The 15,330-nt window shown below is 36.7% G+C and overlaps 2 protein-coding genes across 2 annotated transcripts; both read right to left on the reverse strand.

The window, feature by feature from the left end:
• Window positions 1–869: 869 nt before the first annotated feature.
• LOC101110565 (olfactory receptor-like protein COR9) lies at window positions 870–1,487 on the reverse strand. The gene has a single exon (XM_015104318.1). It carries the CDS (start codon window positions 1,485–1,487, stop codon window positions 870–872), a length of 618 nt encoding a protein of 205 aa, XP_014959804.1.
• Window positions 1,488–13,940: 12,453 nt separating this feature from the next.
• LOC101110298 (olfactory receptor 5AS1) lies at window positions 13,941–14,879 on the reverse strand. The gene has a single exon (XM_004021594.3). It carries the CDS (start codon window positions 14,877–14,879, stop codon window positions 13,941–13,943), a length of 939 nt encoding a protein of 312 aa, XP_004021643.1.
• Window positions 14,880–15,330: the final 451 nt, after the last annotated feature.

Raw genomic sequence — 15,330 nt, forward strand, 5'->3', positions numbered from 1 at the left:
TTGAGAGGGTGTAAAATGTGTTACACTGTTATTAAAGGCCTTCATATATATGGCAGTAAATAGCTTGCTAGACTTCTTTTCTACAGCTTTTACTTTAGAATTCTACCATAGAGCAAAATTCATATATTTGTTTATATGTTAATAGTCCTTCCCACTTACCTTAGTCCTCCATCAACAGATCCTCTAGCAAGCTTTAGTTCCATACATTGAACCTCTTAATTTTGGACCAAACAGAGTAACCTGTACAATAAAATGTACTCAGTAAAAATGTGTTGAATGAGCAAATTATAACTTTTGAGAATTTCCTTAGCCATTTTTCTAAGCTATGTTTCTAAGATATTATAAGATATGAATGTAAGCATAAAATTGAAGATATAGTGAGACTTGATGATGGCATTTTTTGAACAAAAAGCAGTGGTAATATCAAAGAAAGACATGCCAGTGAAACATTTCAATTGTTGTCTGCAATAGTAATACATTTGGCAAACGCCCGTTGGAGTTTTCTATTGATTTGAGTCAATGACAGTTTCTTCTAAATTCATGGTGAGTTCTTTCAGAGTTTATCATGATAATTTGTTAGAAAAATATATATATCAGTTTTTCAAGAATGAAGCCATTAAGTTGCAAAACAATGAATGATGAAATAGAGAGATTTTTAGTCTCCTTGTCAAACTCAACACTTGTGTCTCAAATTGCATGAGTCTTGATTACAGTTGTGTTTGTTATTGTATTTGTTACACAATGTTTACAAAATATATTTTCAGATTAATTTTAGATTGGAAAAGCCGCGAACAGAACTGCATCAAGTGGAGGTTCTCTTATGCCATTTTGACCGTTTTGCTGCACCTCTCACATCCTTATTCCTCAGACTATAAATCAGTGGGTTTAACATGGAGATCACCAACAAAGACTTTCTCCTGTTCCAAGGAATACTGAGAGCTTGGCTGGATATAGCTGAAGGTCACAGACCCATAAAATAAGGTCACAGCAGTCAGATGGGAGGCACAAGTGGAGAGGGCTTTGTGCCTTCCCTCAGCTGAGCTGATTCTCTGGATGGCGATGATGATGTGAATACAAGAGACCATGATGATAATAAAAGTGAACATTGCAATGACCCCAGAGAATATCAAAAGCAGCGTTTCATTGTTATAAGCATCTGAACAAGAGAGCTTCAAAAGAGGGGAAATGTCACAGAAATAGTGATTCACAATGTTAGGACCACAGAAGTCTAGTTTTAGCAAACCTATTGTGTGTGTCAGGGAGTTAAAGAGTCCTCCCGAGTAAGATAAAAGAACCATCTGAATACAAACCCGTTGGGTCATAATGACTGTATATAACAGCAGCGTGGCTATTGCGACATAGCGGTCATAAGCCATCATAGACAGGAGAATGTCTTCTATGGTTACATACAATGCAAAAAAGAAACTCTGTATAACACATCCAGAAAAGGTGCTGGACTTACGTTTTGAAAGGAAATTGACTAGCATTTTACGAGAAAAGACAGTGGAATAGCAGATATCACAAAAATGTTGCCAAGGAAGAAGTACATTGGAGTATGAAGCTGCACACTTAGCCAGATCAATATGATCATCCCCCAGTTGCCTATCAGAGTGATAAAGTAAGGAAAAAAAGCAGAAAGAGAGGGACCTGCAATTTAGAATTTTCAGTTAAACCTAACAGAAGGAATTCCTTCACACCTGTGTGATTCCAATCCGCCATACCTCCAGGTTTGTATAGCTCTTTAGCTACAGAACAAGATGGTATCACTCAGAATATATATATATATATATATATATATATATATATATATATATATATATGATTTCTCCATGATCTGGTGTCCATAATAACAGGAAGCATCTAGGTTTAGCCTGTAATTAGATGAAAAAAGAAATTAGCTTCAGTACCAGACCTTGTGTTTGCTAGACAATACATTTATAATGACTCACATTTTTAAAACTAGAGATTATTTTATTCCTTCCTTCTCAGTTTCCACATAGTCAACATTACAATAAGGAAACTATCTTAGATAATGAAACTACTAATTGGTATAACTGACATTATAACCCATATATGGCTTATATCAACCACCTGACTGGTCAATGACACATATAAGTTCTCTGCTTACAAGGGTTACAGACTCTGTAATAGAAATGATTTTCTTACCTGTGGCTAATCTATTCCTATTTTTTAATACCCAGTTAACTGTTGACACTCATAATATTCAACTTCTTTCGTTTACAAATCTCAAACATCAGAAAATTTTGCCTCACCTATGCTAAGATTTCCCACTTGGATGAACAATGGCTGTGCCTTCCATGATAGCTGAAACAGGAGGAAGTGATAGAGACATATTTTCATTTACTATTTAGTATTAAAGCCCATCAAAAACTAGCACTGTTATTTAACGTGATAATTTTTATATCGCACTTTTGTATTTGCCTTCCCATCTCTCTCTCTTTTTTTTTTAAGCAACATGAAAACAACAAACCCAAAAATTTCATGTAAGGAGGTAAGCCGTGAGTGTGAAGTGTCAAAACTATTACCTTCACATCTCTGAGGGTTTTTGTTGTTTGTCTTTTTTGTTTTTATTAGCATTAAAATAACAAACCCAAAAAATGTCACGTGAAGAGTCAAGGTGTGAGTGTGAAGTACCAAAATTATATTGGTCAGATACGTGTTGTTTAAAAAAAAATTTAGGCTGTCACTCAATTTCATTTGCTTTTTTGGCATGATATAATGTTAACTCAACAATATTTATGATTCAATATCAATAAATTAAGCATTTGTATATACTTTCATGGGCTTCCCTGGTGGCTCAGAGGTTAAAGTGTCTCCTTGCAATTCAGGAGACCTCGGTTTGATCCTTGGGTTGGGAAGATCCCCTGGAGAAGGAAATGGTAACCCACTCCAGTATTCTTGCCTGGAGAATCCCATGGACTGAGAAGCCTGGAAGGCTACAGTCCATGGGGTTGCAAAGAGTCAGACACAACTGAGTGACTTCACTCACTCACTTAACTTTCATATGTTTAATATATACTATTTATTACATGAGGCCTTGCCAAGGAGCACCACTGTAAAGAACCCTGTGTTACTGCAGGGGGCACTAAAGATCTGGGTTTTATCACTGGGCTGGGAAGATCCCTTGAAGGAGGGCATGGCAACCCACTCCAGTATTCTTGCCTGGAGAATTGTGATGGACAGAGGAGCCTGGTCAGGTATGACTGAAGAGACTTAGCACACATGCATGCACACTTACTACATATATATTACTACTTTCTGCCAAGAAATGCTATATTTTGTTAGAGATGAAAAAGGAAACGTCATGCTCTCAAGGTGTTTACATGCTATTAAAGAAATGAATCAAATAAGCACCTATTGATATTTCACATACAACAAGGGTGAATACTATGAAGAAAAAATAATGCAGGAGACGGTGAATAAAAAGTGAGGATAGTTACTCTGTTGAGTACTAGTTTCTTATTGCTGCTGTAACAAGTTCGCAAGAATTGGTGGCTTAAAATAACAAGCATGTATTTTATGCAAGGCACTGGGTTAGGCATTATACATCTCAAGAGGGATGTTTGAGTTGTGCTGTCAAGGAACTTAAAGTCTATGGAGGTCAGGATATGAGTAAGCTTGGGATGTAAAATTCAGGTACTGTTAAACAAAACCAAAGCTTTCATTCTATTAGTACAGAGGTTCATCATTCACAAACTGAGATTATAAACTTGATCATGTTTACACTTTAGATCAATGAATTTGGGAATCAAAGTCTACTATATCCAGAAAAAAGAAAAAAATAATTTAGTGGAAACTATAAGTAACTTTTTTTTTCCTGTTAAAATATCTATATTGTAAAATACAGAATTAGTGTATTATAATTTGTATGGATGTGAGAGTTGGACTGTGAAGAAGGCTAAGCACCAAAGAATTAATGTTTTTCAACTGTGGTGTTGGAGAAGACTTTTGAGAGTCCCTTGGACTGCAAGGAGATCCAACCAGTCCATTCTGAAGGAGATCAACCCTGGGATTTCTTTGGAAGGAATGATGCTGAGGCTGAAAGTCCAGTACTTTGGTCACCTCATGTGAAGAGTTGACTAATTGGAAAACACTCTGATGCTGGGAGGGATTGAGGGCAGGAGAAAGGGACGACCGAGGATGAGATGGGTGGATGGCATCACAGACTCGATGGACGTGAGTCTGAGTGAACTCTGGGAAATGGTGATGAACAGGGAGGCCTGGCATGCTGCGATTCATGGGGTCGCAAAGAGTCAGACACGACTGAGTGGCTGAACTGAACTGAACTGACTGAATTTGGTACTAGGTGATCAGTCTTGCCCAACTGTTTGCGACCTCATGGACTGTAAACCACTAAGCTCCTCTGTCCACGGAATTATCCGAACAAGAGTACTGGAAAGGATTGCATTTCCTCCTCCAGGGGATCTTCCAGACCCAGGGATCAAACCCCTGTGTCTTGTGTCTCCTGCATTTGCAGGATAATTCTTTCACTGGTGTGCCACATGGGAAACACAAAAGCACATTTATGTCTTTTTTAATGGGAATTTTTCCCCCCTCTGAGGATTCTTAGTGTAATGGGGACATCATGTCACTGGTGTGTTCAGACGAGGATTGAAACAGGCTGGAACCTGAGACCTGGGACTCTTTGTTACAGTGCTTGCACCTGGACAAATGTCTCATTGAGCTGAAAAACGCAAAGAAACTCCGAAGGACTCAGAGATAACTGTGCACATGCACAGTTGGGGGCAATTATGGACAACAAGATGCAAAAAAATCAAGCTGTTCCTCTCCACCCAAAATAATAATAATAATAATAAGACCAAAAACCCAGCTGCCACTTCTAAAGAGCTGGGAACAAAATTATGGTGTTGGGAGCAAAACCAGGGTACTTTGCATGCCTCCTGCATTTAACACCACCAAAAGGGTGGGGGAATCATATAAATCACCCCTCCAGCCTGCTTGGGACTCCCCTCTACTCTCACCCTATAAAAGGAACAGCTTGCCCACCTTTGAGGAGCAAGTAAGGGAACCTAAAATGCTTTTCATCCCCCCCCCCTCCACATCACTGCATCAGGGTCACAATAAAGCCATGCCAGAATTTCTTGTCTAGCCTCATCAATTTCTATTGATTAAGGAGGGTCAAAATTCTGACCAGTAAGAAGATGGTTTGAGTTCCAATATAACTCTTCTTTTGACCTGTTGCATATTCCTTATAATAATAAAAAGAAACAAAGAAAACATGTGCGTATAAGTTTCCCTTCATTATTCGGAGAAAGGGAGGGAAAAATGAAGTTCTGTGCCAGTTTGATTAGCATAAGTCACATGGAGGATGTAGCAGTTACCTGAAGCACGATATTGATAGACAAGCCTCAACGTCAGGACACAGGAAAACCAGGCGAGAATCCAATAGGTTAAACAGCAAGAGTTCAAGCAACAGCTTTATCAATGGAACCCATAATAGAAAACACGAGGTAGGGAAAAGTGTTACATTGCCCTAAAGTACGCTTTTCTCTCATGCTGTTAGAATTACAACTAGAACACAGAGTCATTCTGTCACTAAATTTGGGATTTCTGATACCAACGAGTATCATTTATCTGATAAAATTAGAGTCTGCTTTTGAACAGTAATAATTGTGAGTATTCCCTTAGGAAAAAGAACTACTGGAAACAACAGTTTTGTGACTGAAAGACATAGTTAAATGCAATTCTTCCAAATCTCAGAAAGGTATCCTGAAAAGTCAAGATTCCCCAGAGAAAAGTATTTGTTTAAAAAATATGAAATTCCTTCACTATAGTTTACTTTTTACTTGTAACTCCAAACGGACATTAGAAAAAACACAATCAACAATGATCAAGGTCACAATAAGAAAGATAATGGTGAGAGAAATCACAAAATTAAAAGCATTTATCAGGATAATAAAAAAGTGATCCCAGCCAAGTATCTATCAAAACAGTCAAAACAGTTTCAAAATGATGGTATAACTATGCTGTAAACCAAAACTGAGCTATCTTACTATATTCTCTCACGAAACTTTGCTTTCCAAATACAATTACATTTTTATAATATTTACAACTGAAATCATAAAGTATTATGTGTAAACATTGCATTTCACTTTTATTTTGTTCATGTTGCTACAGTACAGGTACATATAGATTGATTGCATGCTATATGAACTATTTGTTATTAATAAATTCATGACTATGCAAATTTATAAGTATAAAAATATGTATTTCCATGTTTAGCCACTCAGTCGAACCCAACTCTTTGGTGACCCCATGGACTGTAGTCCTCCAGGCTCCTCTGTCCTTGGGATTTTTCAGGCAAGGACACTGGTGAAGGTTGCAGTATTTCCTTCTCCAGGGCGTCTTTCTGATTCAGGGGTTGAACCTTTATCTCATGTGTCTCCTGCACTGCAGGCAGAGTCTTTACCTACTGAGCCATGGAGAAGCCAGTATATAAATATACTTATAGCTTAAAGTAATATAAACTATAATTTTATGATTAAAGTTGTTTATAAAGCATCACTCCACACACACACACACACACACACACACACAGAAACTTAAATAGCAGTCATTAATAAAAAAATTTAAAAGAAATACTATCAACAACCACCACCTTGACATAATGAAAGACTCAAAACTACATAGATCATACTGTCTAATTTTAAAATAAGACATATTGGGAATTTCCATGGTCCAGTGGCACTCTTACTGCCAGGACTCCAAGTTGGATCCCTAGTTGGGGAATTAATATACTGTAAGCAGCACAATGTGGTCAAATAAAATAATAAAAATAATACATATTTATTTGTAGACAACTTTATCCAGGCACAGTGGATTTGCATTGGGAAGAAGCAGAAGCTTGTAGCAAAAGCATTCCTGTGTTCTGTAGATTGTGTCTGTGTGCATCACCAGCTTTTGTTACAGACAGGATGCAATGATAAACTCAAGAAAAGTAGAAAATAATTCTTTAAATATTATTATTAGAACCATAAAATAAATGTAGAATAAAAGTTTTTATTAATAAAACTATTGCTAATAAGACTAGGAAGAAATGCTTTTTCTAGTACTATAGCCAAATAAATTAAAATTCTGAGATATAATATTCTACTTTCCATAGAATATCTCAAATTTACTGCAACTGTGAAAATGGCTTTAAGTTACCATGTTTTAAAATCAAAATGTTAAAATGATATTATTCAGTTGTGTCTGGCTTTGTGAGTCCATGGACTGTAGCCTGCCAGGCTCCTCTGTCCATGGAATTCTCCGGGCAAGTACGGGAGTGGGTTACCATGCCTTTCTCCAGGAGATCTTCCCAATCCAGGAACTGAACCCAGGACTCCTACATTGTTGGCAGATTCTTTACCATTTGAGCTACCTGGGAAGGCCCTTATTAAATACCATAGCCATACACAGACACATGAAAATATTGAACATGTGTATTAAATAAATAGTTCCCATTTAAAAAAAAAAGAGAGAGAAAAGAAAACATTTAAAAGATAAATAAAACACAGACTAAGACATTGTTATCTGACTGTTTGAGAAAAATACTGAAATCATACAGCTAGTAAAAGATTTTTAATGTGAAGTAATAGGAAATGTCAAAATTTTAAATAAAACTATTGCCACTTCCTAAACATACTCACAGTTAAGTCCAGAGTAAGTAGAAGATCTAGAAAAGACCAAGTTTTCATGATCTTAAAGGATTTATTATTGAAAGTAAAGCTTTATTACATTTGCTTCTTTTTCTTTTGGGGCCACAGTTAGTATTACTAGCTCCTTGTGTAGATGTGAATCTCAGATGTCCACAGGCTGAATCATTAGCAACTTTTCTATTCTCTTGAGACTGAAACTAATCAAAACTGCAAGTAGTCTCAATGGTTGTTCAGTAGGTGCCTCTGCTCACCCTTTTTATATAAAATGTATTTTTTTAGATAAAGCAATTTAAAAAGTATGTTCTCTAAATCTTAAACATCTTGGGATAAGGTGCAACACAGACCTGCAATTGCAATTGCATCTAAATGCCATTGCAGAAACTAAAGATGCGTGTTTCAATGACACAGACACTACTCAGACAAGTGTTCAAATATTATAATGGTGAAACAGCTGCAGTTTTCCTCTTTCCTGTAAAATGGAACCATTCAAATATACTTTATTTACCTCATTGATTCATTATGAAATTGACCAAGTGACTCAATGGTAAATAATCCACCTGCAATGCAAGAGACACGGATTTGAACCCTGGGTCGAGAAGATCCCCTGGAGTAGGAAATGGCAAACCACTCCAGCATTGCTGCCTGGGAAATCCCAAGGACAGAGGAGCCTGGTGGGCCACAGTCTAGGAGGTTACAAAGAGTCGCACATGACTGAGTGACTAAACAGCGCACAATATCATATTCCAAAATTTTAACAATCATTCACATTAAAGTATTATGAGAGATTACACACACACACACATGAAATCAATTCAATTGCATGCTCTCTTTTTGGCTTATTAATATAATCAGTTCAGTTCAGTCACTCAGTCATGTCTGACTCTTTGCAACCCCATGGACCTCAGCACACCAGGCCTCCTTATCCATCACCTACTCCCGCAGTTTACTTAAACTCATGTCCATCGAGTCAGAGATGCCATCCAACCATCTCATCCTCTGTCGTCATTTTCTCCTCCTGCCTCCAATTTTTCCCAGCATCAGGATCTTTTCAAGTCAGTCAGTTCTTCACATCAGGTGGCCAAAATATTAGAGTTTCAGCTTCAGTATCAGTCCTTCCAATGAATATCCAGGACTGATTTCCATTATGATGGACTGGTTGGATCTCCTAACTGTCCAAAGGACTCTCAAGAGTCTTTTCCAACACCACATTTCAAAAGCATCAATTCTTTGCTGCTCAGCTTTCTTTATAGTCCAACTCTCACATCAATACATGACTACTGGAAAAATCACATATTTGACTAGATGGGCTTTTGTTGGCAAAGTAATGTCTCTGCTTTTTAATATGCTGTCTAGGTTGGTCATAGCTTTTCTTCCAATGACCAAGTGTCTTTTAATTTCATGGCTGCCGTCACCATCTGCAGTAATTTCAGAGCCCCCCAAAATAGTCTCAAATTGTTTCCATTGTTTCCCCATCTATTTGCCATGAAGTGATGGGACCAGATGCCATGATCTTAGTTTTATGAACGTTGAGTTTTAAGCCCTGCCAATATAGGTAGATTTAAGGGTTTAGCCCTTGGGTTGGAGAGATCCCCTGGACAAGGACAGGACAACTCACTCTAGTATTCTTGCCTGGAGAATTCCATGAATAAAGGAGCCTGGCAGGCTGCAGTCCATAGGGTCACAGAGAATCAGATATGACTGAAGTGACTTAGCATGCATGTATGCAAAATATGATAAAACCATGTTTGTTTATTTGTTTGTTTACCACACTGGTGACTAATTTTGTATAAAAATACAATGAAGCATAGGCATATATAGTTAGGACTAACAGTTATGTTTCAGTTAAAAGAACTACATGTACTCTCTATCATACTTAACAGTGTTTACAGTCACTATAACAAAATATAGATTCTCAATGTTATTTCTGAATCTCCATTCTTATCAAGGTGGCAAATATTACCTCATATTTTTCAAAAATATATTTTTTTACTTACTTCTGAGAAAAAAAAATTAGCTACAGATAAATTGTTTGAATGACAAACTACCCATCAATTGCACTCACTCACGTTCTAACAACATAATGTTCAAAATTCTTCAACCTAGGCTTTAGCAGTATGTGAATCAAGAACATTCAGATGTACATGCTGGGTTTAGAAAAGGCAGAAGATCAGAGATCAAATTGCCAACATTCACTGTATCATAGAAAAAGCAAAATAATTCCAGAAAAAAATCTACTTCCACTTCTTTGAATACACTAAAGCCTTTGACTGTGTGGATCACAACAAACTGTGGAAAATTCTTCAAGAGATGCAAATACCAGTCCATCTTACCTGTCTCCTGAGAAACCTATGTGCATGTCAAGAAGCAACAGTAGGAACCTTACATGGAACAATGTACTGGTTCAAAATTGGGAAAAGAATATGTCAAGGCTGTATATTGTTGCCTTGTTTATTTAATTTATATTCAGAGTACATCATGTGAAATACCAGACTGGATAAATCACAAGCTGGAGTCAAGATTGCTGAGAGAAATACCAACAACCTATGAGATATGTAGGTGATATCACGCTAATGGCAGAAAAAAAAAAAAAAGGAACTGAAAAGCCTCCTGATGAGGGTGAAAGAGGAGACTGAAAAAGCTAGTTTAAAACTCAAAATGCAAAAAAAAAAAAAAAAATTAAGATCGTGGCATCCAGTCCCATAATTTCATGGCAATTAGAAGGGGGAAAAGTGGATACAGTAACACGCGATTTTATTTTCTTGGGCTCCAAAATCACTGCGGATGATGACTGTAGCCATGAAGTTAAAAGATGCTTGCTGCTTAGAAGGAAAACTATAACAAATCTAGACAGTGTATTAAAAAGCAGAGACATCATTTACCCACAAAAGTCTATATAATCAAAACTATGTGTTGTTGTTGTTGTTATTTTTTTTTCCAGTAGTTATGTATGGATGTGACAGTGGTCCATAAAGAAGGCTGAGCACCAAATAACTGATGCTTTTGAATCGTGGTGCTGGAGAAGGCTCTTGGTGTCCCCTGGACTGCAAGGAGGTCAAACTGGTCAATCCTAAAGGAAATCAACCCTGAATATTCATTGGAAGGACTGATGTTGAAGCTGAAACTCCAATACTTTGCCCACCTGATGTGAAAAGCCAACTCATGGGAAAGATCCTGATGCTTGGAAAGATTGAAGGAAAGAAGGAAAGGGGGTGACAAATGAGTTGGTTGGTTAGCATCACCAACTTGATTGACTTGAATTTGAGCAAGCTCTGGGAGACACTGACGGATAGGGAAGCCTAGTGTGCCTCAGTCGCAAAGAGTTGGGCTTGACTTACTGACTGAACAACAGCAACAAATTCCTTTGAAGATATCTACTTTGTCCTTTAAATATATTTTTTTTGCCTTATGTCACTAGAAAAATTGATATTTTTCAACTCATGCCATTAGACAAATTAACCCCTGATCTCCGAGACTCATTATAAAGGCAATCAAGATTAGAATTGGAACATAGATTTTAATTCTGACCTGAACTGAAGATAGTCATCAAAATGCAGATATTTTCTATAGCGGGAACCTGAATTTAGTATTTTAAATTTACATTCTTATGACTGAAATGAAATATATCTTTTCAGTATTTTCTTTCTCTGACCATAGATAGGCAGAAAAGTAAATCTAATTGAACATAATTGTTACAAATATTCTATTTTATTCTGTAATGTGGCTTTTTATTATGTATATGTATATATTTTTCTCATTTTATATTTTCATTAAAATTATGTCATGATTTTCTGTGTGTATATTATCAGGCTAAATGTTATGAACTAGGGAAATACTTCAGACCAAAATAAATAAAACAATATCTGAGTTTTTCTTACCAAATTATTACTCTGACTTAAGTTCAGGCAGTGACCTTACTATTATGGGTTTCTCTTGTGTATGGACAGAGAAATACAGTTGAGAAAGATTTTTAGTTCTCATCTAGGTATAATTTGCCTCCTAGGTATAATTCGGGACATTGGAAAGGTTTGGGTACATTTTTGGTTAACCTAAATAGGGAGGATGCTACTAGTATCAAGTGAGTAGAGACCAGGTAGGCTGCTAAAACCCTAAACTGTACAGGGTAAACCTCTCCTCCTCCTCTTCTTCTACTAACAAAGGCGTATTGGCCCAAACTGTCAATAATGCTGCTTTTAGAAACTGTGCTAAGTAAACTTCTACAATTTTATAGTTTACATGGAAATTGTAGTTTACTTATTTTAGACTAATTTATTTTTGTAAATAAAAAATGTCTTAAATTTAACAGGTTCCTGTTAAGGAAGTTGACATGCTTCTTTGTGCAACCTTATGGTCATGAACACAACTGATAGATGGTTAGAAGAAATCAGCTCATTCCATGAAAATCTCATTAACTTTTTGCAGCAGGAGGAAACACTAACATTAAAGGAATGATGAACAACAACCCTTATTTTTCAGAAACAATTCAAGAATAGATCGAATGAATGACATTGTACTCTGTAATCCAATAAAGTTTTCATTGAGGGCAAATATTTCAACAGGATGAAGGGACACTGAGTTGAATCTTAGGTTCCAATTTTTTTTTAACCTCTCATAGCCTCTCAGAATCTCTGGAATGCTTCATGGATATTGTTAAAATTCATTGTTTCTTCTAGGAAATCAAACTCAGCCACTATCTTAAAATCATATAATAATGGTAAAACAATGAACAAGTGTATGCCGTTACATTGTAACAGGCAACAAGAGCTTTACATATATTCTAGGAGATTTTTACACATTTGATCATTTAACTCTCAAATTATCCATATACTAGGAAGATTAGATATATTAGTTCATTTATACTTCAAAACAATCCATTTCATTGGTAATATTTTATTATCTTTATTTTCAGGGTTGTGATCCTGTGACAAACCCAGCCATTTATAGCTCTACAATTACAATGCACAGTATGATATATTCTTATCTGCACAGTGTATTCCTTTAACTCTGCTGAGATAAAATAAAAAGGAAATTAGGACTCAAGGATTAAAAGTAACCACAGAAAATGTCTAATAATTTAATCATCAAAACTGATTCCAGAGAAAGGATTCATACTTCAATTGATTTACATGGTCAATTTACAGAATACAGTGATCAAAGCAATTGTTCACCTCTTCCTGAAGATAGAGTCAGTAACTTATGTGTAAATAATTAGTAATATATATGTTAATAGTCTTTACAATATTCACAAGCTTGTTTGGTTTTCCCAGATATCCACAGTGAATGAAAAAGTCTATTATGGTAATCAATCTAGGCCAACCAGTCCATCCTAAAAGCAATCAGTCCTAGGTGTTCATTGGAAGGATTGATGATGAAGCTGAAACTCCAGTACTTCGGCCACCTCATGCGAAGAGTTGACTCAATGGAAAAGACCCTGATGCTGGGAGGGATTGGGGGCAGGAGGAGAAGGGGACGACAGAGGATGAGATGGCTGGATGTCACGGGTTTGTGTGGACTCCAGGAGTTGGTGATGGACAGGGAGGTCTGGTATGCTGTGGCTCATGGGGTCACAGAGTCGGACACGAATGACTGACTGAACTGAACTGAAAGAGAAAATACATGCTATAATTTCACTCTCTCCTAATATGAATGTGACTATCACTATATGTGCTTCTGTCTGGTTTTCTGAGAGCCACTGTAATCACTATTATCTATCATGAGTAATGTTAAATTTCTCTGATGGTAAATGCTCTTTAAGTGCAGAATCTAGGCTTACTTTCCCAAACACAGAAAACTGGGTTTACTCACTCATCTATCCATTCATTTATCCTATCCATTTATCCATTTATTCATTAAATATATATATATACTGAGCACATGCCCTACACCAAGCTGCATAGGTGTTGGAAAAATCAACCAAGATACATATTCCCAGCTGCCAAGGACTTTCTCGTATGGATAGGTTGACAGACAAGTCAACAAATACCTTCAATATTAGATGATAGAGAATATTAAACAAATCAATGTACAAAGAGCAACTATTATTTATTTTAATTCAGAAACATTTCACAGAGCAGAATTTTGACAAGTCTGTTTTTGTAAGAGACAATAAAAGTGTTTTACAGAATAGAGGATGAAAAGTTATTTTTATTTCTGAAAGGTGGGGAAACGTTTAAAATATTTGACAAATAGGATGATGTACAGCTGATTATCATATTGGAGGGATAAGCTATGCCTTAAATATTCTTAAGTAACTTCAATTCCTATTCATTTGAGAGTCCCAGTTCTGTCCAATAGCTTTCTGAGGACATATTTTACATCTTTGTTTCTGAAGCTGTAGATTATTGGATTAAACATGGGAAAGACAACCGTATAAAACACTGCAACTACTTTGTCAGTTTCTGGGGAATAGCTGGTAGTGGGACGCAAGTACATAAACAAGAGTGTTCCATAGAATAAGGTGATTGCCAAGAGATGGGAGGCACAGGTAGAGAACGTTTTGCTTCTTCCACCTGAGGACTTGATGCTCAATACAGTGAGGAGTATACAGAAGTACGAGATAAAGATGACCACAAAAGTGCTGGTCTGGATGAAGCCACACAAGGCAAAGAGCAGAAATTCGTTGATGTAGGTGTCTGTACAGGATAAAGCCAGGAGAGGCGGGATGTCACAGAAAAAATGGTTGATGATATTGGAACCACAAAATGGCAGCCTGAATGTGAGGCAGACATGGACCATTGAAGTCACACCCCCACTGAAGTACGCCAATACAATGCAGCAGACACAGACTCTCCGAGACACAAGAGCAGAATAGAGCAGTGGATTGCAGATGGCTGCATAGCGGTCATAGGCCATTGCTGCCAGGATAAGGCATTCAGCATCAGCAAAACAACCAAAGAAAAACATCTGTAGCACACAGCCAGAGAGGGAAATGCTTTTCTTGGATGCTAAGAAATTTACCAGCATTTTAGGAGTGATTGCTGTTGAGTAGCTAATGTCTAAAAAAGACAAGTTGCTGAGAAAATAATACATGGGGGTTTGAAGGCTTGAACTGATATTAACTAGGATTATTAAACCTACATTTCCCACCACAGTTAGTGTATAGACTATGAGAAAAACCAAGAATAGTGTAACTCTGAGAGGTAGATAATCTGTAAATCCAACAAGTAGGAACTCAGTCGGCATGGTACAATTATTCTCCAACATCTTCTTGGTTTTCTTGTCTTTCTCATCTGAAATAAATGGTATCAGGATACATGAATTGATTTCAGTGATTGACATACCAAGGATATTTTGATTCTTCCTTCTAAAGAGGCAAAGATAAGGATAGAATAACCGTTAAGGCATTTTCTGTGATGTATTTGGTGTGTTTTCATTTGTCACTTTATTTAAAAAAACAATTAAAATCTTCACTGATGCTAGAGAATGTTATTCAGCTATGATGCTTCAAGAGGCAGAGATTCCTTAAAGACTGTGCACATTAAGAGATGGTACTAATTCCTTTAAAGATGAAAAAGAATGAATTTGGCTGAGTTGACAATTCCTAGTAGGACTAGAAGAGCTGGAAAAGTCCTTATAGGAAAACCCCTATTTTTCAAATCCTGAAATCCTATTTTTCCATGTACAGGAAAGTATAGTTGAGAAAAAGTCTAGGGAG

Source organism: Ovis aries, unplaced genomic scaffold (genome assembly GCF_016772045.2).
Source record: "Ovis aries strain OAR_USU_Benz2616 breed Rambouillet unplaced genomic scaffold, ARS-UI_Ramb_v3.0 scaffold_90, whole genome shotgun sequence".
NCBI classification, from domain to species: Eukaryota; Metazoa; Chordata; class Mammalia; order Artiodactyla; family Bovidae; genus Ovis; species Ovis aries.

Coding starts and splice junctions, on each gene's coding strand:
- LOC101110565 (XM_015104318.1), bottom strand. CDS start 1,487: ATGCTAGTCAATTTCCTTTCAAAACGTAAGTCCAGCACCTTTTCTGGA.
- LOC101110298 (XM_004021594.3), bottom strand. CDS start 14,879: ATGTTGGAGAATAATTGTACCATGCCGACTGAGTTCCTACTTGTTGGA.